Below are 26,317 nucleotides of genomic sequence, written 5' to 3' on the forward strand. Positions count from 1 at the left end.
TATCTTACTTTATACTACATAACGGGAGAATCGACAATCTCCTCTGTCTGTGGTACCAAGGGTCTAGGACATGATGTGTTTGTTTAGTTGTAGAAGTATCTTACTTTATACTACATAACGGGAGAATCGACAATCTCCTCTGTCTGTGGTACCAAGGGTCTAGGACATGATGTGTTTGTTTAGTTGTATATATAAGTTACTTTATACTATATATCAGGAGAGTTAACAATTACCTCTGTCTGTGATACAAAGGGTTTAGGACATGATGTGTTTGTTTAGTTGTAGATATATCTTACTACATAACGGGAGAATTGACAATCACCTCTGTCTTTAGCACCAAGTGTTTAGGACACGATGTATTTGTTAAGTTGTAGTTATATCTTACTTTATACTACATAACGGGAGAATTGACAATCACCTCTGTCTTTTGTACAACTCGTTGAGGACGTGTGTGTTTGGTGTGTGTGTGTTTTGTCGAGATGTATCCTACTTTATACTACACACAGAATTAAAGCCATTGACATTGATGTCACGGACGTTAATTGTGTTGAATTTTATTTTTGTTGGCGACATTCAAAGTCTGATGATCCATTTTTCTGACTGAAAAAATCTGCATGTCATATTACATATCATCATCAATCTATCAATGCCCCCCCCCCCCCCCCTCGTGGTACGTGTGTTGTTGAATTACCTTTAAATCATCATTCACTACATATTCTTTTAAAGGGTTTAAATCTCGACAGAACAATGACAGTTCGCTCTGAATAAAATGGCTTACAAGATATGTATGAGCAAATAGAAGAAAATGATGTTCTCGGCTCCACTTAGTAACAACACGTAATGTGTCATACTTTTAGGACAGTTATATATTTTAGTACTTGATATCAAGCGATGAAAATGATTTTAGGAATGCTATAAGAAAGGTAAGACGTGTACAATTTCTCATGTTAATATAAATTGGCCTATGATATTTCAGGTAGTAGTATAAGCATTCACAGAGTGTTTTGACTTTCTCAGCTATAACTGTCTACAACAGTACGTTTTGAGGTGTAGTGTTTCGCTTTATGTAAAGTTTAACTCTATGGAATAAAACAAATCAAATGATAAAAACAATTGTGAGCGAGTCACATATTTTTATAATATTAGAATGTATTCCGGATTTCTTCCTATTTCTGTAGCTCCGGTTTTGTTTTCTATTATACGCCGGAAAAAGCGGTAAAAAAGAACGCTGGCACAACTATTGTTCTTCAACAGATATATTTGCTGAATTTATAGGTAATACATTACATGTTGTTGGTTATTATTGTTATTCATACATAACTTACTGCAACACTATTTTTATATATTTAATCTGTCAATGTAAACCTGCAGTCTATATTCACGGTCGATCACGTGTACACAACAGTATTACACCCGTGTTATTTTCTCGAGTTTATGGTCATGATATTTGAAGTATGATACAGTTATTGCATAGATTTGTAGAGTAGGTCTATTCTGATTTGTGTATCAGTTGCATGTTGTTACTTTAATACGTATTTTGCATATTTGCACTCATTTGAACTAGTTTTAGGTACCCATATCATCGAGATGTATTTGAAGGCATCAGTGTTCACAGTTTAATTTGTAATATGATATTTTGTACATGTGTGTGCACATCATTAAGTAACCCATCATTTGTGCAAATGTATGGAACATAGATCTAGTCATAATGTTTTGATTCAGTAAACTTCTTGTAAAAGATCTGGTTTAGGATGTTGTTCCACCTATGTATCTTTTGATCTACCGGAACATGTATAGTGCTGTTAATACATGTAGATGCAATGTAATGTTGTCATGAGTAGGTTCAATTAGACAGGTGATGACCGTTTATTTTAGTTGCACACTTGACAAGAAATTCTTAACTGAAACTTGTTTCTTGTGAAAATGAATGTTTATTGTACAATTTATCACATAATTGTGTTCACTTACGAAGGTATATGTACCTTGTATATAGCTATTGTATTACTTATTGTGTTCTTGTTTATATTGCAGATTGTTATCCTGCCACCTTTTTCATCCAATAAATATGGAAATGTCTTTCGTGTCTACTTGGTCACAAATGGCGTCGCCGGTAGGATATAGTTTCCATTGCCAAAGAAGACTCTATGAAAGGTGGTAGACGTAAGCGACGACAAGCTCAAAACCGGACATGGCTGAAGAGAAGGTACAATCCTTGGAGAAGGAACTTGCGGATTTGAAGCTGAAATTGGCCCATGTGATGGCCAGAGATGCTGCAGAACCAAAAGTGGTATTTACTCCAAGGGAGAGGAAGATCAATAACTTTTCGGGGAAACGGGACAGTGATATAACCGTCGATGAGTTTATTGAGGACATTGAACTTGCATTGAAGACACGACCAACGTCGGACATTGAAAAAGTGAATTTCATCATCAGCCATCTGGAGGGTCCAGCAAGAGAAGAAGTGCGTTACAGGTCGACAGCCGAAAAAAAGAAGCCAAAAGATATTTTAGATATCCTCAGGGAAGTGTTTGGAGACAGAGGAACCATATCTGAACTCCTCTCAGACTTTTATCAGTGTAAACAAGAGGATGAAACTTTACAAGAGTATTGTCACAAACTCATGTGCAAACTAGACCGAGTTTGCAAGAGAGATCAAAAAGTCATCACGGATCGCGACACGACCCTGAGAAACCAGTTGGCGGAAAATGTCAAAGAGGTATGGTTGAGAAGAGAGCTGAAGAAAAGAATCCGAAGCACACCATCTATTACCTTTAGTGACATTAGGGAAGAGGCAACACTTTTGGTTGAGGACTCAAAGGACACCGCAGTGGCAACAACCAATGACTACGAATATGAGGTACCAGTTTTGGCCACTCAGTCTGTACCCAAAACTACAGAGTCAACCGACTTGTCCAAACTCCTGCTCGATCTTAAATCTGTAATGAAGAACATGAGAGAGGAAATGGAATTTCTGAAAACGCAGAACAAAAGTCAGAAAACTGGTAACACAAGACAGTGCTACTATTGCGGGAAACCAGGCCACATGAAGAGAGAATGTCGTAAACGCCAAAGAGATTCTGAGGCATCAGCTAACACTCAGGATTTAAACGGATCAGGCCTACGGCTGAGAGCCGACTTGTAGGCAGTGACAAAAAAGGCTCGCCACTAGTACAGAAACTGATAGGAGATAGTCCAGTTATAGACTTAAAAATTGGTGACATAATTGTGCCATTTATTTTAGACACTGGATCTATGGTAACAACAATTAACGAATCGTTTTTTAACCAATTTTTGAAACCTACATTTGAAGTACAGTCCGGTCGTAATTGGCTCAGACTTAAGGCTGCAAATGGACTGGATATCCCATATATTGGATATATCGAGACAGATGTATACATACCTTTGCTTGAAAAGACCATTGAGGGCAGGGGCATTCTAATTGTCAAGGATTGTCCGGAGAAGGATGGTAGGATTGACAAACCTGGCCTAATGGGGATGAACATCATTTCGCAATGTATGGAGATATTCAAGAGTTTCTTGCCGAACATTGGAAAACATGTGAGGTCAGAGGTCAAGGGATTTGCCAGAGTGGCAGGGAGAAGTGAAGTGTGTGTTCCTGCAAATTCCGTGAGTGTTGTGAATGTGGTTGGGCCGACACAGAAAACTCTGTCTGATAAAGTTGTGAACATTGAACCACTCTCAGTTAATGCAGAAGTAATGGTCATAAACTCTGTGTCTACAACTTCTAAGAACTTATTTCCAGTCAGGATAGCTAACCTCAAACCAACAGACCTTTGGTTGAAACCGAACATGAGGATTGGAATCATAAGGGAGGTGAACTGTGTTTTTGATAGAGATTCAGAGATAGAGTTTTTTCAGACTGGTGAGAATGAAGAGACTGTCGTCTTGAAAGCTGATTTCGAGGAGGTAAAAGAGAATGACCCTGTCCCTATGGATTTCCTGGAGGAACTAGATATCAATGAAAGTGAAAAACAGAAAATCCGACACCTGATGGAAAAACACAGAAATGTTTTCATATCTGACGACCTAGACCTTGGCTATACGACCAAAACACAGCACCGTATCCAGCTGTCAGATGACCAGCCAATAGCTCAACCATACAGACGGATCCCACCGAGTCAATTTGAAGAAGTGAAAAACCACATACAGGATCTCTTACACAAGGGCATCATTAAAGAAAGCACAAGTCCCTATGCTGCGCCTATTGTGGTAGTCCGGAAGAAGGACAGTTCCATTCGCCTGTGCGTGGATTATAGAAAATTAAATTTGAAGACAGTACGGGATGCGTTCCCACTACCTCGGATAGACGAATCCTTGGATGCCTTGCTTGGTGCGAAATATTTTACAACGTTGGACCTAGCTAGTGGGTATCACCAAATCGCAATGCACCCAGATGACCAACATAAAACAGCATTCAGCACACCTTTTGGACTGTACGAGTTCACTCGAATGCCCTTCGGCCTGTGTAACAGCCCGGCTACGTTTCAGCGGTTGATGCAGAATATTTTCAATGACTCTGTTTTCCAAATCTTGCTCGTATACCTTGATGACTTGATTATATATTCATCAACATTGGAGGAACATTTGACTCGCTTGGATAAGGTATTGGGAAGATTGGAAGAACATAACTTAAAGCTAAAAGGGCGAAAGTGTCATTTTTTTAAGGATCAAGTTAGATACCTGGGCTATGTAATCTCAGCTAAGGGTATAGCCACGGACCCCGAAAAAGTAAACGTAGTGGAGACTTGGCCAAAGTCAAACACTGTAAAAGACCTTCGTTCCTTCCTTGGGTTTGCAAGCTACTACCGGAGGTTTGTACCCAAGTTTGCACAAGTGGCAGGACCACTCTACCACTTGATAGGAGTGTGTAACAAGGAAAAGACTACACCTAAAGCTAACTGTAAGCTACAGGCATCATGGACACAAGATTGCAAAGAGGCATTTGACAAGTTGAAGGAGAAACTGACCTCCTCCCCCGTTTTAGGATACGCAGATTACAAATCAGAATTTATCCTTGAGACCGACGCCAGCCTCCAAGGACTTGGTGCAGTGCTAATGCAGAAGCAGAATGATGTTCTACGTGTGATAGCCTATGCAAGTCGGACTCTTCGACCCAGTGAACGGAACGATTCCAACTATAGTTCGGCTAAATTAGAACTGTTAGCAGTCAAATGGGCTGTAACAGAGAAATTCAGAGACTACTTGCTTGGTTCCAAGTTTAAGGTCATTACAGATAACAACCCTTTATCTTACTTGCAAACCAGTGCAAAGCTCGGAGCTGTGGAGCAAAGATGGGCTGCCCAATTGGCTCAATTCAACTTCACCATAGAATATCGCTCTGGAAAACTGAATCAGGCTGCAGATGCTTTATCAAGGTTGCCAAAGACCACAACAGAAATTCCACCTACACTCCAGGTGACCGCCTATCAGAACGCTATAACATTGCAAGAGGAAGAAGTAGACAAACAACGGAACACATGTGAACAAGACACACTCTCTGTGTTCTGTGGAGCAATTCATACATTACCAAGATACAGTCGGAAAGATATTATTTCCATACAAGAAAGTGACAGTACCATTAAACAGTTTCTTGTGTACTTTAAAAGTGGACGGACACCTTCTGCCAAAGAAAGAGGTGGAGAATCTCCCAAAGTTATTGCCATGCTGAGGCAGAGGGATCGCATTTTCCTTACGGGTGGACTACTGTTTCGAAAAGTGACTGACCCACACCTTGGCGAATTACAACAGCTCATTGTACCAGATATACTGCAAAAGCAAGTGTTGGAGATGCTCCATGACCAACAAGGGCATCAAGGAATAGAAAGAACCACAAACTTGGTCTGTTCCAGATTTTATTGGACTGGAATGCGCAAGGATGTTGAAGAATACTGCAAAACATGTAAACGTTGCAATGTTGCCAAAATGCCATCACCTCGCGTGTCTGTCCCTATGAACCACTTGTTAGCTAATGAACCGAATGAAATTCTAGCAATGGACTTCACTCTTTTGGAGCCAGCAAGTGATGGGCGAGAAAACGTACTAGTGATGACAGATGTGTTTTCAAAGTTCACCGTAGCTATCCCTACTCGTGATCAGACTGCAGCAACTACAGCAAAAACTCTCGTGATGTCATGGTTTATGCACTATGGTGTACCACAGCGTTTACACTCTGATCAAGGGAGGAACTTTGAGTCAGAATTAGTTGCTGAACTCTGTAAGATCTACAGTTTGAAGAAAAGCCGAACTACGCCTTACCACCCTCAAGGAAACGGCCAATGCGAGAGGTTTAATAGAACATTGCACGACTTACTCAGGACCCTCCTACCAGAACAGAAACGACAATGGCCGCAACTTCTACCGGAGTTGTTGTTTACATACAACTCCACTGTCCATGCTTCCACCGGGTTCACACCGTTTTATTTGATGATGGGTAGACACCCAAGGCTCCCAATAGACTCACTTTTAGACCTGGATGAGGAGGGACAGAAAGACAACCATTTCCAGTATGTCACCCAACATCTAGAAAAAATGAAGATGGCATACAGAAAAGCAGGGGAGCGCCTTCAGAAAGAAGCTATTTCGCGTGAAGCAGCACACAAGGTGAAGCCCAAGTCTTCTCAACAGCTACTAGAAAATGGAACTCAAGTGTTGACAAGAAACCGAGTCCAGGGGCGAAACAGAATACAGGATAAGTGGAATTCCTCTCCGTTTGTGGTTGTGAAATGCCTAGACCCTGAGAGACACATCTACTTAATTGAACCTCTTGCCAAGTCTGGACCACGTCGGGTTGAAAATAGGACGAATCTACAACCGCTTCGTGTCAGAGAGCAAAGTGACAGTTCTGACGAAGATGATCTTCCATCCGCTCTTGGATACAATGGATACCGCGAACTAAGAAGATCCACCCGTTCTACCCTAGGGAAACATACCAATGTACATCATGAACCAAGATCTACCCTGTGAAATATGTTAGATCTATCCTGTAACCTAGTTGTGTTTTACATGCATGTATATATGAATAGGTGTACTGACATCTCTGGTTTATGGATGACTGTTTTTGCTGTACTTTGCATTTTTAAGTTTTTTTCTGCTGAACAATATTTTTTTTACAAAATTTTCTGGGTGCTTTAAGTTTTTTTCACTGTAACAAAGGCTCTACACTCTATCTAGTCAAGGGATGCTGATTCTGACTTTGATGAGGCTCATTTTGTGTAACATAGTTGATTATTACATTTTTGCTACAGTAACGAGGACGTTACCTGTTTTAGCAGGGGAGTATGTGAGCGAGTCACATATTTTTATAATATTAGAATGTATTCCGGATTTCTTCCTATTTCTGTAGCTCCGGTTTTGTTTTCTATTATACGCCGGAAAAAGCGGTAAAAAAGAACGCTGGCACAACTATTGTTCTTCAACAGATATATTTGCTGAATTTATAGGTAATACATTACATGTTGTTGGTTATTATTGTTATTCATACATAACTTACTGCAACACTATTTTTATATATTTAATCTGTCAATGTAAACCTGCAGTCTATATTCACGGTCGATCACGTGTACACAACAGTATTACACCCGTGTTATTTTCTCGAGTTTATGGTCATGATATTTGAAGTATGATACAGTTATTGCATAGATTTGTAGAGTAGGTCTATTCTGATTTGTGTATCAGTTGCATGTTGTTACTTTAATACGTATTTTGCATATTTGCACTCATTTGAACTAGTTTTAGGTACCCATATCATCGAGATGTATTTGAAGGCATCAGTGTTCACAGTTTAATTTGTAATATGATATTTTGTACATGTGTGTGCACATCATTAAGTAACCCATCATTTGTGCAAATGTATGGAACATAGATCTAGTCATAATGTTTTGATTCAGTAAACTTCTTGTAAAAGATCTGGTTTAGGATGTTGTTCCACCTATGTATCTTTTGATCTACCGGAACATGTATAGTGCTGTTAATACATGTAGATGCAATGTAATGTTGTCATGAGTAGGTTCAATTAGACAGGTGATGACCGTTTATTTTAGTTGCACACTTGACAAGAAATTCTTAACTGAAACTTGTTTCTTGTGAAAATGAATGTTTATTGTACAATTTATCACATAATTGTGTTCACTTACGAAGGTATATGTACCTTGTATATAGCTATTGTATTACTTATTGTGTTCTTGTTTATATTGCAGATTGTTATCCTGCCACCTTTTTCATCCAATAAATATGGAAATGTCTTTCGTGTCTACTTGGTCACACAATTAATGGTTAAAACAAGTTTACAATAATTAGTGAGAACTGTAGTGTTTTACCATATGTAAACATGTCCCCTACGTTTAGTGTTTTTTGCGATATTCAACACTTGATTTTTTTTTTAATTCCCGACAAGTCTAAGGACCCATCTCAATGCAGAACATCTGCTGATAAATAGATATCTGTGTGTGGGGGATAATTGTTGTCATATTACATATCAGCTTCAATCTATCAATGGCCGTGGTACGTGTATTGTTGAATTACCTTTAAATCACCAGTCATTGTATACTCTTTTATACTGTTTAAATCCCTACAAAACAATGAAGGTTCACCCTGATTAAAACGGCCCGCAATATATGTATGAGGCATATTGAAGACCATAACATTATGTTCTCGGCTGTGTTAAGTAACAACGCCTTATATAGTCATACCTTTTAAGACAGTTATATATATATTTTAGTACCTGATATCAAGCGATAGGAATTATTTTAAGAGCGCTGTTCTAAAGGTAAGACATGTACGGGTTTTCTTATTTTGTAAAAAAAGGTTTCTATAATACTATTGATAAATATCTAGGCATTCACTGAGAGTGTATATTCCCTACTCAGTCGAAACAGTCTATAACAATTAAGTCCGTACTGTAGAAAAGTGATTTCCTATATGTAAACATGTTTCCATAAGCCTACAACAATTCAGTCCGTACTGTAGAGTAGTGATTCCATTATCGAATTACATCCGGCTTATTGTACCTATATGTCACTTTGAAATCTTATTACATACAAATATACTATATACATTTGATTGAGCGGATGAATTTACTTTGATTTGTACAGATAACTTTGTCTGACTGAATAATTGAGCATGCATTTCATAACGCAATGTGAACAAACTTGAACTTGGAAGCGGCTAATTTAAAGTGTTTGCGGCTACTTGGACTTCCATTCAAACAACTGATGCACATTCTCCTGTTGTTCTGTGTTGCATGTGATCAGAAATTAATTAATTGCCGTGAATTTGTGGACTGAAAAACGAAAAGTTCTAAATCAGTGAAAGCCTGTCAAGTATTTCTGCAATGTCTAAAAGAATAAACAGAGATAAAATATAAAATAAATTAAAAATAAAACGGCATGAAAAGGAAGAGTTATCTTTCTCGGACTTCTTAGGTTTTTGATAAAAATGTTAACAGAAACTTCTTTATACAAATAACAAGGCGTCGATTTTCCATTAGTAGGGACGATAGTTTAATTCTGCGGCTTGTTAATTCTCTTAAGGTAGTCCTATAGTTAGCATTAATTGGGCTCAATCATGGCTAACCCAGTTTAGATTATATATATATAAATATATATACATCCTAACAATACATTATAAATAAGAAAAAGTATATGTTTACTTGCTAGTTGTTTGTTATAACCTCTCAGAAATGGGTATCCCCTTGAAAACTTTTGTGAAAAACATGAAATTTGAAAAATGTCTGGATTTTTTTCTAAAATTAATTCCTTAATGGTTGGTAAATTAAAAAAAAAATGCATGTAAAAAAATCGATTTCCTTGGTGGCTTAAGCTTACTATAGGAAGTGACGGACATGTCTTAGTAGGCGCTGGCACGATAAAGGTCCTCCAAAGCTCAAAGTCAGGTTTAAATGATGGCGTGGTTGAAGTACATCGATCATAATTTCAAAAATATCAATAAATATATGCACTTTATTCTACATAAGATGCAAATCAAGAAATAACGCATTGTCAGGGACACCTACACTTACATCTAGCAGGGTACAGCTGTTTGAACACTTAATTTCCATTTTACTTTTAAAAGAATTCCTCATGTAATACATTTCATGCGCGGGTCTACAGGTGGAGTGGTTGCGTATATTTCCCCTGAAAAAAACCTTATCAAATAAGTAAAACAAAGCTACCCCCCACCCCCCAAAAAAGGCATTGGATCCCCCACCCGCTAAACAAAATACGCCCTCCCACATTTTTTCGCTTATTTGACATATACGTACAGTTTATTTATCATCATACCTTTCGTAATTAAATAATTTTCTTTTGATTTGAGTGACTTTTACCAGGTGTGGTAGTCCACCTTAAGGACTTTGTTTCTTTGTTTCTTTGTTGTAAACGGCTTTCTCCTCGTCAATAACGAGCGCGGCCTTCGCTACATGTCCCTCCTGAAACAGTTCTACAAATTCAGCCAACTTTTGGGACCTCGCCCCTCGTGCTTAATTTCAAATGCTGGTCCGGTCCCTGCCACATGCGCAGCACTGCTCACCGTGGTGGGATTTTTTTTTTGGCAAGTTTCTGAGTAAGCCCCGTTATGTCAACTCTGTTTTTCTATCGCTTTCTTTAGTAAGGAAGGAAAATAATGAAACTGCCTCTTCGTTCGATAGTCCTAAATCATCGTATTCATTTCTATCTGCCATTTTACCTCATTTAAAACACATACAACTAACGAGCGAGTCTAGAGCGCCACGTCACCGCATGGTTCTACTATTTATATTACCTGATCACGGGACTCGAAACCTATTCGAGTTCATGTATGTATGAAAACTTATCACGCTCATGATCTCAAGTACAGTTGAACGAATGGCAGAGCTTTATCGCCGTGTTTTAATGATAAAACATGCGAGGTGAAAGGTTGTGAATAATGCGTGGTGGGAGGATAGATGTAGAGGGACTGATTATCATGACAACACATTTAACGAGAGAGAGAGAGAGAGAGAGAGAGAGAGAGAGAGAGAGAGAGGGGGGGGGGTTAGTTATGAAAATGCCTATAGCTGAAGAGATTGATAATTTGAGTTATCTCCCTTTTAACACCAAGTTATGACATGTCCTGTAAATATTTTTAGATGACATGATAGTACTCTGAATCAAATTGGTTATAATAGCTAGTGTTGTCACGACTCTTCCATGGTTATTATAATACAAGCTGCCATAGTTATCTTTTTTGTGGTTGATCTATACGATTGTTGTTGTTTTTTTTTTAATCTTTAATTTTCATAGAACAGCTAATGTCTATGTAAAATTTTGGCTTTTTCTTTAGTGTCAAAAATGCTGTGTAATTTAGAATTATTTTGTACAAGGTTCATTTCTTTTCATTTCGAAATATCAAGACCATTTAGAATAATAAAAACCTATTCTAAAGTTAAAAAATAGCAATCTTACTTGGAAATATAGAAAGTAATCAAGAATTATCAGTAAGTAATAAAAATGCATGTTAAAGGGCATTAGATGTAAACTCAAATGATACTATTTCATCTTTTCTTTTTTATACAAGAAAAAAATTTCGATGATACTGAAGTCAATGTTAATGTGTGTTTGTTACAATGTACAATGTACAGCAATAAAAAAATCTTAGAATCGCGAAATTTATTAAAACTTCAGATTAACGTATGCAACTGCATGCACTCTATAAACGACTATTACATGTATTTAATTTTTTTAAATAGATAATCACTTGGCCGATATTTGTATTCATGTTCATAGAGAGAGAGAGAGAGAGAGAGAGAGAGAGAGAGAGAGAGAGAGAGAGAGAGAGAGAGAGAGATACATGTATTCATTCGTTGTGTTACATCGATAATATGGAAATTAAATTAAGACACCATGTAAAAATCTTACTACTCAACGAGTATAAGCTACATCTATCGGCGCTGTACTATCGATTAGTGCCAAAAATTGGACATAAATAACGCAGATGTCTTATTGAAAGTTACATGCAATCTTACATTTTGAGAAAAAAATGTGAATAATGCTTATGTTTAATTAATTATTTCAAAGATTATGGTTTATAAAAATCGCATCACAAAATACAACGGTGCGTGTGAACTTACTAAGCAATTTTAATGTGGTGAAGACACGTGTATTTATAAGTGTTTGTCACTTTAACTTATGAAATTCCGAAAAACTATTTTATAAACAATTTGTGGAAAGAATGGGCGAGCTGGAACAGATCTGGAAAGTCTAAAACATGCATACATGAAAGGCGATGACTTGATTGAATAGAAGTGTATAGGTTCAGCACGTGGGGTGGCTTTTGTACTTTTTGTTGGTCTGTCGTATTTGATACACTTAATTAGGCGTGTACGGTTACATTTAAACACTGATGAACTTTTGAGCAACAAAGACGATAAATCCAGTGTTATTGGGGAATTTATCAACAAACTGTGTTTATGTCAAATGTTTGTGGAAAAGAGGGTAGGGAGCGTAAATATAAACAACTTTTAAAAGAACGAGGTAATTAATGGTCTGTAATTCTCTCTCTCTCTCTCTCTCTCTCTCTCTCTCTCTCTCTCTCTCTCTCTCTCTCTCTTAAGTAAACATTTATGGAAAGAAATTAAGTATGATCGATGTAATATATATTCTGCTTTGGAACCTGGGTATTTATTTTACATTTTATAAAAATTAAGCTTGTTTATGTAAAATAATGATAGTACTTTAATTAATTAAAACACGCATGATAGAAGCTAAAAATTATGAGAGAGAGAGAAAAAAAGAGAGAGAGAGAGGGATAGAGAGATAGAAAGAGAATTTCACCAGTTATAGATGCAGACACATCTCCATGCTTGCAGATGATAAAGGGCATAATATACATGTAAATAATGTGTTATATTTTGTTGAGAAATAATTGATGTGAATACACGTACAGTTTGTCTACATGTCAGGACTTTTTACATGAATTTCCGTGCTCTGTCTTCCTCTAGAGACGTAAATACTTCCTCCACCAGCTTTTGGAGCATACTCCAAATAGTACTCAGCGGAAATTATGTGTTTTATTAGAATATTAAATTTAAAATGCTCCCCAGTTTCGAACCCCCATACTTCACATTTGTATTAAGAGTCAGGGTTGATCTTGTACATGTGTTCTCTCTCTCTCTCTCTCTCTCTCTCTCTCTCTCTCTCTCTCTCTCTCTCTCTTGCTTACGCATGCATTGTTGATAAGTAAGAAATACCACATAAGTGTGGGGGAGGGCAGGCCCCATCCACCCCCCCCCCTCCCCTAATCCGCCCCGATCCTGAAGCCTGCAAACATTTCTTTGTTTTGAAGTTGCCTAATTATAGGAAGTAAAGGACGTGTCTTACGCTGACGATTTTTAAACGATGGCGTTGTTTTAGTTTAAAAAAAAAACAACTTATTAAAGCAGTGTAGTAAAGCTACCAAAAATAGACCTCATACCCCATTGGCGGATCCAGAGAGGGGGTTCCGGGGGTCGGACCCCCCCCCTTTCTCTGGGACATATGAATTTTTTTGAAAACTTCTAATGCATATTTAAAGGCAATTTTTCCCATTTGTAATATAAATACTGTAATTATATCAAATGAATGCTTTAAGAATTGCTTATCTAAAGATTTTCTCACAACGTACCGTAATTTACATGTATTTCTGATATGAAAAACCCTAACTATTTTTTAATCGAAAAAAGTACTCTCCTTCAGCATCCGCTGTTCACTTCCATGAGAAAACATACAGTTTGAACTGACAAGCCATCGAGTAAAACGGCGTTCAAGTACAAGTACAAACATTCCTTTTACTTTTAAAAGCTGCTTTCAAATGTATTGTTTAGTTAACTAAAGTAATTATAATAAAAAAGTTTTACTTCGTTTCATACTAAAAAAAAAAATAAGAAAGAAAAATACAGAGAAAATTAAACCCGCTTATGCGGGTTATGTTATTTTTCTGGAATGCTAGATACGTTCATACCCACATGAAACACAAAAGAAAGCCTTTTTTGTTTTGTTTCCGAGAATCGGAGGTTATGTTTCAAAAATACCGTGTAAGGGGTTTATATGTAAACCATTATGAAAATGCACAACTTTTCAAAACTTTCCTGAATTTGATCGCATCTGTACTAGTGCCGAATGATGTGGCGCACCCATTACAGAGGTAACATCAATTAAATTCCCTGGGACGACTATATTGCTTGTACAATTGTATTACACATGTTCCATCTATTCAGCAAATAAACTATTCCAATTTAATTTTTTGTCATATCCTATCATTTAGACCTTTCTTTAAGAAGGCAATCGATAGAAATCAAAATCGATAAATAGTTCAGAATGTACTCATCAAAAACATAAAAAAATACCCCCCCCCCCCAAAAAAAAAAAATTCCTTTTTATAATTATAGCTTGTCGTAATTAGTCTGAATTATTTTTTCTTTCTAAGTGTTTCTTTCTATTTAGCACAGACGCACGTTCTCATGGCTGTAGACTTGTTTTTTTAAGGCTAGAAATTATACAAATCTTCCTAACCTAAACCAAAAACGCTTAATAAATACAGTGCACTCTGATATTAAAATAGATATGAAATAGATATTGACGAAATAACTTTTTTTAATTTAGGCATGGAGAACGTTCAAAAGGCCTTGTTTATTGACAAATAATGATTTTTGTACGCAATGATGTTAATCAATTGGAACCCCCCCCCTCCTTTTCCAATTGCTGGATCCGCCTCTGTACCCCCCCCCCCCCCCCCACCCCTTCCTCCGGGAGGAGGGTGGGTGCAAACAAAATAACACACCTTGGGTTAAAAGTTGAAAATTATAATATCTTGGTGATTGCTGCTTATACAGGCACGTAGCATCAGGGGGGCCAGGGGGGGCCTGGCCCCCCCCCCCCCACTTTTTTGGGCAGCAAAGATTTTTCTTAAATTTACATACAAATAATTGAATGAAGATGGAGTTGCCCCCCCCCCCCCTCCACTTTTAAGGGATCATGAAAATTTTGGATTGAAAATAAGTCCAATGAAGTTAAAAGTAAGTTTTTCTTTCTTCTCCCCGCCCCCCCCCCCCCCCCCCCCCCCCCGTTTAGGATTTTCAGGATTTTGGAAAGTAACTTACTTTTTTCCTTGTTTTTTTTTTTTTTTTTTTTGGCTTGTCAAGATTTTTGGATGAGTCTGGCCCCCCCCCCCCCACTTTCAAAAACGATGCTACGTGCCTGTTATATATGTTTAATGTATGCTGTTTCTTTAATTGATTGTGTCTATAATGCGAATAACATTTCTAGCGGCAATTCATAAAAAAAAACCATTATGTCATTCGATTTTTACCGTATATATTTTGCTTTCATTGATTATTTTATTTTGTGCAAAAGTGCGTGTACCGAATGTCCTTGACATGTTGTTATGTGCTTGTGTTCAGTTCAACAAGTGCGATGTTTTGGCTGTTGAAATAAACACGATTTCCGGTGTCAGTCAGAATCAGACATTCTGTTATAAAACAAACACACTTCATCGTGACTCAACAGAAATGCTACAGATAGCAGGATTGCCGTCCAAAAGATAATTCAAATTTTATTTCACAAACGCATGATATGAAATTTAACATGAATTAATAAAACAAAGCACATGTATACAGTAAAACTGACCAGTAAATTCACTTGAGTTGTTCTGGCAAACATTTCTGCAAAATATGTAGAAATACAGGATTGCTTTAGAAGTCATCCGTGGTCTCAAATCAATTTTACCCCCCCCCCCCCCAGATCCCTCCACCCACCCCCTTACTTTAAAAAATGTTTACTTCGAGTACATATACGTTAAGTAGTATAAAGATGAAATAAAGTAATGATGAAAACTAAGTTGACCGATTAATACATTTAAAACTAAAAATTCGAACAGCTTTTTTCTATTTTTGAAAACCGGTAAATTCATTATCTGGGGCCGAAACCATTTGGGGTCGAAATTGCCATGTGGCGAAACGTCTAAGCATCGCCGTGACGTATGTCGAACAGACGATAGACAGATTTGGGAAGAGGAAAGGAAAGTTTATTTCTATCCGTTTAGATAATTGTTCCCCGTGAAACAAAAGGTTTGTCATATCATATATTCTAAATGTAGTCTACTTCTTCCATATATCATCCCCGTGACAATTTAGGTGAGATAAAACGCGATATTTTTAAAAATCAACTATGTAAAATGGCTGACCCGAAAACAAACCTTCAAAATCATGTCATTCGTGTATATGTAAAGTGTTGAAGAAAAAACTGTTGTAACTTAGTTCAGGTAAGGGAGGAGGGGGTAAGTTGTTTCAATCCAACAGCTGTATGTACCAGTGACAAGTCGTTTGTTCAGACACAGAACACCCCCCCCCCTTTTTTTTTTTTTAAAATGTTTACTTGGAGTATATATACGTTAAGTAATATAAAGATGAAATAAATTAATAATGAAAACAAAGTTCACCGATTAATACATTAAAAACTAAATATTAGAATGGGCGATTAGAATAGCTTTTTTTGGGGGGGGGGGGTGGCATTTGTAACATTTTGTTTTCCTGTTGAAAGACCAAAAGTTTATGAGAATACATTTATCAATGTCTTAATCGCTTACCAGAATTTGAAGAAAAAAAATATAAAGTTATTGCCACTTTAACATTTGTTACATGTAGGAATATATATACTACATTTTGTCAATAAACTAAAAAATGCCTGCACCAGAGTAACTGCTTACACCTTTGCCAAATTGGTATTTTAACAAGTGTGATATGATGTCCATAAACTATAATTGAATTTTACCCGATAAGTAATTATTGTAAAATTAATTAATTAAAAACCTACTTTCATTTTCGACATTTTATTAGGCCCAACAAAGCAAAAACGAGGGTAAGGTGGTGGGCACGCTTTGGCTGATCCAGGTCATTGAGAGTTTGTATCAAAATATATACTTGCAATGATATACTATAGTCTGTCACAAGTTATTGCTTCCATCATTTTTTTTTATGTTTTTTAATAAAAATACACATACCTGTGAAAGAAATACAATTGAAATCGATGAAAGGAAATATATCAAAGATATCTTCACTGAGCAATTATCCCTTTTCACTCATAAAATTTCACAGGAACCAAAACAATTTTCTTATGGAGATTTATAATGGGAAATGTTTACATTACCTCGCACAATTTTTTAATGTTATCATCCGGGCCTACTAATGGCTGATGCAATGCAAAATTTCCGTAGACTTTCAATTTTGGGATGTGTATTGAAACCTGAAGCGGTAGAGGGGGCGTTTCAAAACAGATAATCTGGACATTTTTCATATTAGTGGATGATAATAAGAAGGAGGGGGCGGGGTCCTTGATACAAATAATTGACATCATTCTATTTTGATAAGAGAAAATTTGTAGGATTACAAAATTAAATGAATTGGCCTACTGTGTGCTTAAATAAAAAATAGTATATTTATGCATAAATGTAATATTCTTTAGATTGACATGTGAACCTAAACGTTATTTTGGTTCAGTCGATTACTTGAGTAACAGAAAGGCATAAACCAGCGTTTTATTCAGAGCACTGTATATATTGTATGTAAACCAAACCGGAATAGATGCTGTGACATGAAAATAATTAATTTTCTTGGTCTTCAATACAAAAGAGTTCTACATCATGTCAGCCTCGTGTAAATACAATTTCTCTAACTTCAAATGTGGATCATTGCTTAATTATGTACATTTTGTAGTTTATTTTCAAAACAGCATGACTACGTGTGTGATAATTTAAAACACTTTATTAATAATATGTTTTACGGTGTGACCGTTGGGGCGAGTGCAGAAGGAACCACACATCTGTCATCATTGTTAAATGCAACCCGTGGACTTGCCCTAACCAAAAAACTTTGGCTTTGTCTCGAAAACTTTTACCACCGCAAGGAACCCGAAATTATCAAACTTTTATTCCATTGGCCCCTTCCTAGTCTTATACACTTAAACAAACTACCACTGAGCATTAATAAAATGTTAAACAGACTTACATTGTATTAAAATATTTTGATAAACACAACGCTGTTTTTAGGTCACCTGAGTCACTCAGGTGACCTATTGCAATTGGTCTTCGTCCGTCGTCGTGCGTTGTGCGTCGTGCGTTGTGCGTCGTGCGTTAACAATTTTACATTTTTAACTTCTTCTTGAAAACTACCAGGCCAATCGTTACCATTTTTGGTGTGAAGCATCTCTATGGTAAGAAGAATCTAAATTGTGAAATTTATGGCTCTACCACCCCTGGGGTGCCACGGGCGGGGCCAAATATGCAAAAAAAGCCAAATTTTCAAAAATCTTCTTCTCTACTTCCACACATGTGAGGAAAAAAATGAATGCATGGTTATGATGTCCATGAGGCCCTCTACCAAAATTGTGAAATTTATGGCCCCTGGGTCAGGGGTTCTGGCTCTAGGTTGGGGCCAATATGGCCATATAGTAAAAATGTATTAAATCTTAGAAAATCTTCTTCTCTACTACCATATATATTTGTTAAAAACTAAATGCATGATTATGATGTCCATGAAGCCCTCTTCCTAAATTGTGAAATTCATGACCCCTGGGTCAGGGGTTCAGGCTCTAGGGTGGGGCCAATATGGCCAAATAGTAAAAATGTATTAAATCTTAGAAAATCTTCTTCTCTACTATCATATATATTTGTTAAAAATTAAATGCATGGTTATGATGTCCATGAAGCCCTCTACCTTAATTGTGAAATTCATGACCCCTGGGTCAGGGGTTCAGGCTCTAGGGTGGGGCCAATATGGCCATATAGTAAAAATGTATTAAATCTTAGAAAATCTTCTTCTCTACTATCATATATATTTGTTAAAAACTAAATGCATGATTATGATGTCCATGAAGCCCTCTACCTAAATTGTGAAATTCATGACCCCTGGGTCAGGGGTTCATGCTCTAGGGTGGGGCCAATATGGCCATATAGTAAAAATTAGTTAAATATTAAAAAATCTTCTTCTCTACTCCCACACATGTAGGCAAAAAACTGAATACATGGTTATGATATCCACAATCTCCTTTACCTAAATTGTGAAATTCATGGCCCCTGGGTCAGGGGTTCAGGACATGAGGGGGGGGGGGGGGGCAATATGGCAATAAAGTGTTAATGCATATAATGTTTAAAAATCTTCTTCTCTATTCTCACACATCTGTATAAAAAAAACGACTAATAATTATGTTTACCAGGAAGTTCTCTACTGAAATTTTAATTTTTATGTCCCCTGGGGTATGGGTTTTGACTCTAGGGCTTACGTTTTAACGTTAAAAAATTATCTTCTTTACTCCCACACACCTAAAAGGAAAACTGAATTCATTATTTTGTAGACCAGATCTTTTAGTTTTTCACCAAAATTATAGGTTTCACAGTTCTTTTTTAATTAAATGTGGTTGTCATTACAAATTTATAATTTTTCTACTTCAGTATGAAACCTAATTAATTAGATGCATATATGAGACTCCATGACAAGTTTGTGTATTGGATATATGCTACTCAGGTGACCGTTAAGGCCAATCGGCCTCTTGTTTTTTTATGTAGATACAATTATGTTTTATCTTTTCTTTACCTTTTAATAATGATCATTAAAATCAGTAAAAATAAATTTTGTTTGTTATTTCTCATTTTGTTCCTTGTTGTAACCCGTGTTTTAATTATTTTCCTCAGTGACATTAATTTTGTTTTAAATCTTTTTAATTTTTGTACGCTATATAAGCGTTGTAGACATGTGCCCTCACCCCTTTCTTAGTGTGTGATATCCAATATTATTTGACCACATATGCAACTATATAACAAATACATGTACCGGTAGATATTTTAACAGTTAAATTCTTTTCATTTATCTATTCATTACAAAATGACGTGGCTGCACGTAGATCTAATAATGATTAGACTTTTCTTTCTTAATAATTTTTTGTCACCTACCTAACGTATGCATATATGACTGGATCAATATGACAATAAATTTAGCATGGAACTTGCATGTGTATTTACTAAGCAAAAAAAAAATCATCAAAACAAAACTAATCAGCCAAAGAGTCACCGTTAACACTGATACTGAGTACTTCCTACATGATCCAGTACATATGCTTGATCCACCTCTAAATGTATCGCGGGAAATTAAAACGCAAGATCTTTGTGACGTCATAGTTAACATTCTTTTGCGCTCGACAGTTTTCGTAAATTGTCGGACAAATTCAGAGAAGGAAATGACGTCATATGTCAGCAAAGGTTCAGTTTTTTTACGTAAGCTTATGTGTTGTTTACTGTAATGTTTTTAGAAGGATTTTTTTTATTGTTAAATGAAAATGATGTATGCGATGTAGCATCGTCGGATACCCACGGGTGATCGCGTTTTTTCGTCGGATACCCACGGGTGATCGCGTTTTTTACTTATCACCCGTGGGCAAACCAGCCGAAATATCGCTGTAAAATATGCAAATTCGTTCATATTGAACAACCAATCAGAAACTCTGATAGTAAATTTGGAACTCTTCAGTTTTGAAAATACGTTTTGTTGTTAACTAAACATGCAACAATGGCGGCGCCCATGAAGACGTGTGGTTTTTGTAAGAAAAATATCCGGGATAAATCTTACAGGTCCTTAGCATCAAATATTAGCCAAGATCACTATGGAAATATTTTCAAAATACTGGGAATAGCTATGACTGGCGTTCTTTGCAATCAGTGTGTGAATAAACTGAACAGAATAAGGAAATTAAATGGGGACATTGAGACGAAAGTTGTGTCGTTAACAGAAGAACGCGACAAACTTTTAGCGACACTCAAAACAATGCCAGGCATTGTTCAACAGTGTGTAAGTACGCCTAGAAGAGGGGAAAAAAGACCGTTAGTTAAACAAACGCCGACACCAAGGTCAAGGCTCAAGAAAAGTTTATTTTCCACACCTACCCGTAAATGTAGTCCTGCACCTAAAGTCACACCAGAGAAAAGGGTTGTAACTCAAGTCACAAGGTCAACGCAGACAAAACAACCACGAGAAGATTTTGATGTTAAGGTAAATATAGCGCACTTGGTTTACATTTTGCATATATATATATTATAATGCTATTGCAAAAATCAAATATTTTAAATATTATACAATATTGAGTACCGGTACAACAATGGTAGGAACTATGAAACAATTATTCTTCGTCTCCATGATTTTACTAGGAGTCATTTTGTACCATAATCATTTCGTAAAACTACTGACGTGCGACCAGTTCTCGCTATGTACCATTTCTTGCCAGTACATTGTGACGTCATTTAATCAACACACTGTCACATAAATTATATACAAAAAATGACGTCACAAAGTACTGGCGAGAAATGGTACTTGGTGAGAACTGGTCGCACACCAGTACACAGATACATTTTATTTCATAGATTTTAAATATGTACTGGCGAGAAGATTAGATTTTAGATTTTAAAAAATGTACTAGCCAGAAGCGGTACTTGGTGAGAACTGGTTGCACACCAGTACACATGTTCAATGTTTTATTTTATAGACTTTAAATTATAGCATAAAAAGCAGGAGATTTGATATCTATGACTATCAAACAAATTCAAATTGGTGAACTTTTTATCATTGTTATCTTGAGAAAATCAGATTATTAAAATTGACAAATAAATTTACTGTATTCAACATGTTCAATATCATGTTTTATATACCTGGTACATACATAATAGAATATCAAAAATAAAATAAGCAATTATAAAATGTGCAATGATCATTGTGGCATCATATTATGACCTCTTGATCCTAGGCAAAGTTCACTTAGATATGAACATATACCGGCATATGTACAGTACGTCTTGTAAAGATCAACAATTCATTTATTTATTTTTTGATAGATCACAGTCAAGTACCCACATGGTGAACGCTCTAAGTATGTTAACACTGAACCTGAAAAATCAGCCTTGAAAGCTATGATGAACAGCAAGAAACCTGAAGCAATTATGAAACATTACAGGAAAAATGATAAATACAAGGATGCTATTGTGAATGTTGTGAAAAAAGAGATTCAGAAAGAAATTAATGTTCTTGTTAGAAGAAATGGAAATGTCTTCCAAAATCAAAGTTCAGAAAACCTTCTTAAATTTGATTGGACAGCTGTTTCTCATGAATTTCAAGCCAAAGCTCCTTACTTGCATAATATTCTATGTGGTGCGGCTAACCTGGATTTGAGAACTAAGAAAAAGTTGCCTGGTGTGATAACCTCTGCAGCTATATTACTTTACACAAGATCCCAAGGACTTAATCAGCTGCAGTATATCTTAGGACTTATTGCAGACAAATGTGGAATGACCAAAGAGGTGATAGATTTTTAATGTTTGACATTATATTCATGAATGTAAAAATGGGACCGAAACTCAATGCTTAAAATACAAGTCATTTGAATTATTACAAATTGAGTTAAACTTCCAAACAATATACATTATTTTGCTGAAACAGATACAAAACAAAATAGTACATGCACAGTACTGTAATTAAAAAGTTAAAATTTCAAGTTCAACACTCATGGATTGATTAAATTGTTTATCTTTTCAGGGTTTGAAAATACTTCATGATCTTGGTGTAGTTGTGTCGCCTACAAGCATAATGAAAAAGAAAAAACAACTTGTGAAACAGCAAGAAAAGCAGATTATGGAAACAGTTTCAACATATGTAAATCACAAACAAGAGTTCACAAGGAATGCTTCAGGACTGTCTCCTACTGCAGGGCTTGAAAGTGATACAGAAGTAACTTCGCTTGCTGCTTGTGGAGACAGTGAGACACAAGGCTTACCGTGCCATGCTGCTGTTGTTGAAAGTGAAGCAGACAAAACACAGTACCATACTGGTAGAACTGAAAGTAGTGCAGAAAACAATTTGCTTTTTTCTGCTGCATGTGAAATTGATGATAAATCTGATACAGGAGATCATTTACCGGTAGTTCAGAACATTATTTCAAAACCAAAGCCAATAGAAATTCTTGGGGATAATTTGGACGTCACGATCAGTCCAGCAAAGATGACCATGGAGAAACAGCGCAAGAGCTTACACTGGTTCCTAGTCATGGCCAAGCAAAAACGAATTACAGCAGAGGACTTGAATTTACCGTCCAATATGTTGAGAGAAAGAAATGATGTTTTACGTGTACCAACAAATAGTTGGATACCATCGATGGTACAGACTGACAGCCTTTGTAAAAACATTGTTTTCCATGTATCTCACATCCTGCTGAAGTATATTGAGTTTTTGAAACCTGCAAGTGCAAGCTTTCCAACTTATATTTCACATCCATACATGGAGAAGACAAAGGAGAAGTCTATTTTTCTCAATTGTGACCTAATTGAAGCCAGTGAGAATTCTTCTCAAGGTATAATTAAAAATGAGAAAAAATTAAATGTACTGGAATTTTTTCTATGTGCATATACATGTTTTAATATGACAGTGAGAGAACATTTCTTAAAATTAGATCTTCACACTCTCTAAGAAAATATTTTTCATTATCTTTTATTATTTAGGCATGATTACTATACTTCAAAGAATCCATCACCTAGCAGTTCCACATGTAGACAATGAAACGCCAGAAAGAATTGTGTTCGGTGGAGACGTTCTGACGAATGAGAGAGCTTTTTCTGCGCAGGAGGCCATGCAGAATGTCCCATCTGAATTTGAGAGCCTTAGTGGATTAATTCACAGGCCAGAGGGATTGCACAGGGAAATGAACTTTCTTTTGGTATACTGAGCTTGGATGTTTCAAAAGTTGACAGTTCAAAAAGTTTGAAGTTTATTTTTCACCTTGTTCACATGTAAGTTTTTCGTTTGTTTTCATTTGTGTTTGTGTTTTACTAACTGACTATTATTGTTGTGTGTTGATCTAGACTGGAAATCGTGTCTATACCTCCCTCTAGGAAAATTCTTACAAATTAAGTTCACATAGTAATGTTGATGAAAAATAGGTTTTAATGGCTTCTCCATCCTTATAGACAACACCCCCCCCCCCCTCCCCAGAAAAATGGAATTATTTCTAGAGAAATCACTGGTCCATTGAGGACAGTTTTTATGTGTAAAAATAAGAAAATTTATTGATAAATTGTTATAACATAAACCAAGCCTTTATAACACATGTATTAATTCAAATTGATTTAAAATGTTATTTTTGAAAAAATGCAGTTTGTTTAAAAGACATTGCCATATTAGATATTGCTTTACTTTTCAAATGCATGATAATTTTATTTTGGTTTAACATCATCTCTCAATTTTGTGATATTGCTTTTTTGATAATATGTACACAGACTTCAATGAATTTATTATTGGGTGGAGGGGTTGATTTTAAACCTACCAGGTATTTAACAGATGCCCATGAAATTGAGAGGGTTACTTTTTTGCTGGTTTTTTTTAATGTTTACAATAAATTTAAATGTTTGTAATTCTAGATGAAGAGGAATAAGGTAAACTTTACAATAATTTGCCATTAACTTGTATTTCTACAGAGCATTTACCAACTCTTCTACAAAGAAAAAAGCTCATCAGATGTTGGGACATTATACCAACTTCGCAATCTCATAAACAGAAGAGATGTTTCAGGACCTGATGAAGTAATCAATAAATTCAGGTACTGTAATTGTATTAATATTAACAATTAATATATGTAAAAAAAAAAAACCAAAACAACCCCAATTTTGCATTAATACTGTTTACATTGCCAGATATCCACAGATGATCATATCTTTTACTCATCACCCATGGTCGATGAGGAAGGTGTGATCACCTGTGGGTGTCCGACGTTAACAGTATGGAAAATTATTAATGGTATAGAAATTGTTGTTACCCGGTAGTTTGTTTAATCTATTGTTCAGTGCATTTTGGTTTCTTTATTGTGTGTATATATGAAGACAAAGCTCTATACCCTGTGTATAAATGTACATTATGTTATATGCATATCAGTTTTAACGTTTTCAAAAATCTTAAATTTTTAGGCCACATCACCAGTTCATTGATGACGTCACGGATGGGTACATTGTAGGAGCTTTCCTGGATACCATGGACATGGATGACATCAGTTCAACACCTGTAGATGCACCTGTGTTTTCTATGATGAATGATCAAGAAAAAGCTGACTGGGTTCTCCATGCCGCAAATAAAGTGGTCGAATCTTTAGGTTTTTGTGATTTTGGAACAATACACCATTTGCGAGAAAACTTACAGGCTTTGGATCAGAATGATTCCCAGATGGAAGCTATGAAAAATGAAGACTTGTACGAGTGTCCTCTTTGTGCTAAAACATACTACAAATCTGGTTGGTTCAAGAAACATTTAGAAAAAAAACATTGCTGGAAGTTTTGTAGTGTTGAAAATATGGATGCAGATTCAAATCCTGTTCATTGCTTTCTTTTAATGTCTTTATTGTTAAGAGATACATGCAATGCTTATCAAATGGGTGATGGTGAAAGAATTGTACGCAATGCTTATATGGAATGGCTGTATGCTTCTGCAGTAAAACACTCAAAATATAAAATTTGGCTTTGGCGAATGATTACATACATAATTGCCATACTAGATACCAAAGAAAGCTTTGAGTATAAATGGAACATGACTGTTAACTTGAAAGGTGGAATTAAAAACAATATTCCAAATGATAATTGTGTAGAGATACAGGTACACAATATTAAATCTCAGTTAAACACACAAGGTGCAAACAAATCCTTTCAATCTGCAAGGCTAATTTGTATGACAACACAAGTAGTAGATGGAATAAAAGATCAGTTAATGAAAAGTACTAAAACTGTAAAATCAAGGAGCACGAGACCAACAGTTGACAAAACAGGTGATATTGTTACAATTGTGAAAGTATTGCGACAAAAAGGACAGGTGAAAGATTTAAAATGGGAAAGTTTTTCAAATTTTAAGGAGCCATTGTATTCTATTAATAGTGAAGACTTGCACAACTGGATTAAAGCTCAAAAGAATGTTGCAAGTTTTCTTATGTAATTACAATATATAGATACATCTATGAGCATAATGAATTATGCTTTACCTCATATTATAGCCTTTTTGGTCTCATTTTTTATGAATTGACCAAGTATTTACACTTATCATATGCATTTTAGAGTGTCGGTAGCCAAATAGTATGACTGATTCCTTATATATCCTAAATTAACCCTTGTTTTGACATGCATACTTTGGATCTACCTCAGATTATGTATATTATATTATTAAAATTTGTACAACCTAAGGATGTTTTTTCTCATTTTACTGCAATATCAATAACAGGACATATAGTGAAGAAATGCTGTTTAATGC

The 26,317-nt window shown here is 36.0% G+C and overlaps 2 protein-coding genes across 3 annotated transcripts; both read left to right on the top strand.

Moving 5' to 3' along the window:
• The first annotated feature begins 1,113 nt into the window (after nt 1–1,113).
• Nucleotides 1,114–3,142, top strand: LOC117687660 (uncharacterized). Its single transcript, XM_034464538.2, has 2 exons — nt 1,114–1,275; nt 2,032–3,142. The coding sequence occupies exon 2, from the start codon at nt 2,189–2,191 to the stop codon at nt 3,140–3,142; it is 954 nt and encodes a 317-aa protein (XP_034320429.2). The 5' UTR covers nt 1,114–1,275; nt 2,032–2,188.
• A 17,248-nt stretch (nt 3,143–20,390) lies between these two features.
• Nucleotides 20,391–26,249, top strand: LOC117686224 (uncharacterized). Of its 2 annotated transcripts, XM_066076152.1 has the most exons (7): nt 20,391–21,043; nt 21,880–22,341; nt 22,577–23,387; nt 23,536–23,823; nt 24,508–24,629; nt 24,994–25,101; nt 25,176–26,249. In XM_066076152.1, exons 1-4 carry the CDS (start codon nt 20,564–20,566, stop codon nt 23,757–23,759), a joined length of 1,977 nt encoding a protein of 658 aa, XP_065932224.1. In that variant the 5' UTR covers nt 20,391–20,563; the 3' UTR covers nt 23,760–23,823; nt 24,508–24,629; nt 24,994–25,101; nt 25,176–26,249. The 2 variants fall into 2 exon arrangements, with proteins under 2 accessions (XP_065932224.1, XP_065932216.1); XM_066076144.1 differs by having other exon boundaries at nt 24,994–26,249.
• The last annotated feature ends 68 nt before the right edge of the window (nt 26,250–26,317 follow it).

Source organism: Magallana gigas, chromosome 1 (genome assembly GCF_963853765.1).
Source record: "Magallana gigas chromosome 1, xbMagGiga1.1, whole genome shotgun sequence".
NCBI lineage: Eukaryota > Metazoa > Mollusca > Bivalvia > Ostreida > Ostreidae > Magallana > Magallana gigas.

Bases quoted from the DNA above. Each gene is read 5' to 3' on its own strand.
- LOC117687660 (XM_034464538.2), top strand. From the start codon at position 2,189: ATGGCTGAAGAGAAGGTACAATCCTTGGAGAAGGAACTTGCGGATTTG.
- LOC117686224 (XM_066076144.1), top strand. From the start codon at position 20,564: ATGGCGGCGCCCATGAAGACGTGTGGTTTTTGTAAGAAAAATATCCGG. The intron at 22,342-22,576 runs GTGATAGATTTT...TTATCTTTTCAG, and splicing joins AATGTGGAATGACCAAAGAG to GGTTTGAAAATACTTCATGA. The intron at 23,388-23,535 runs GTATAATTAAAA...TTTATTATTTAG, and splicing joins CAGTGAGAATTCTTCTCAAG to GCATGATTACTATACTTCAA.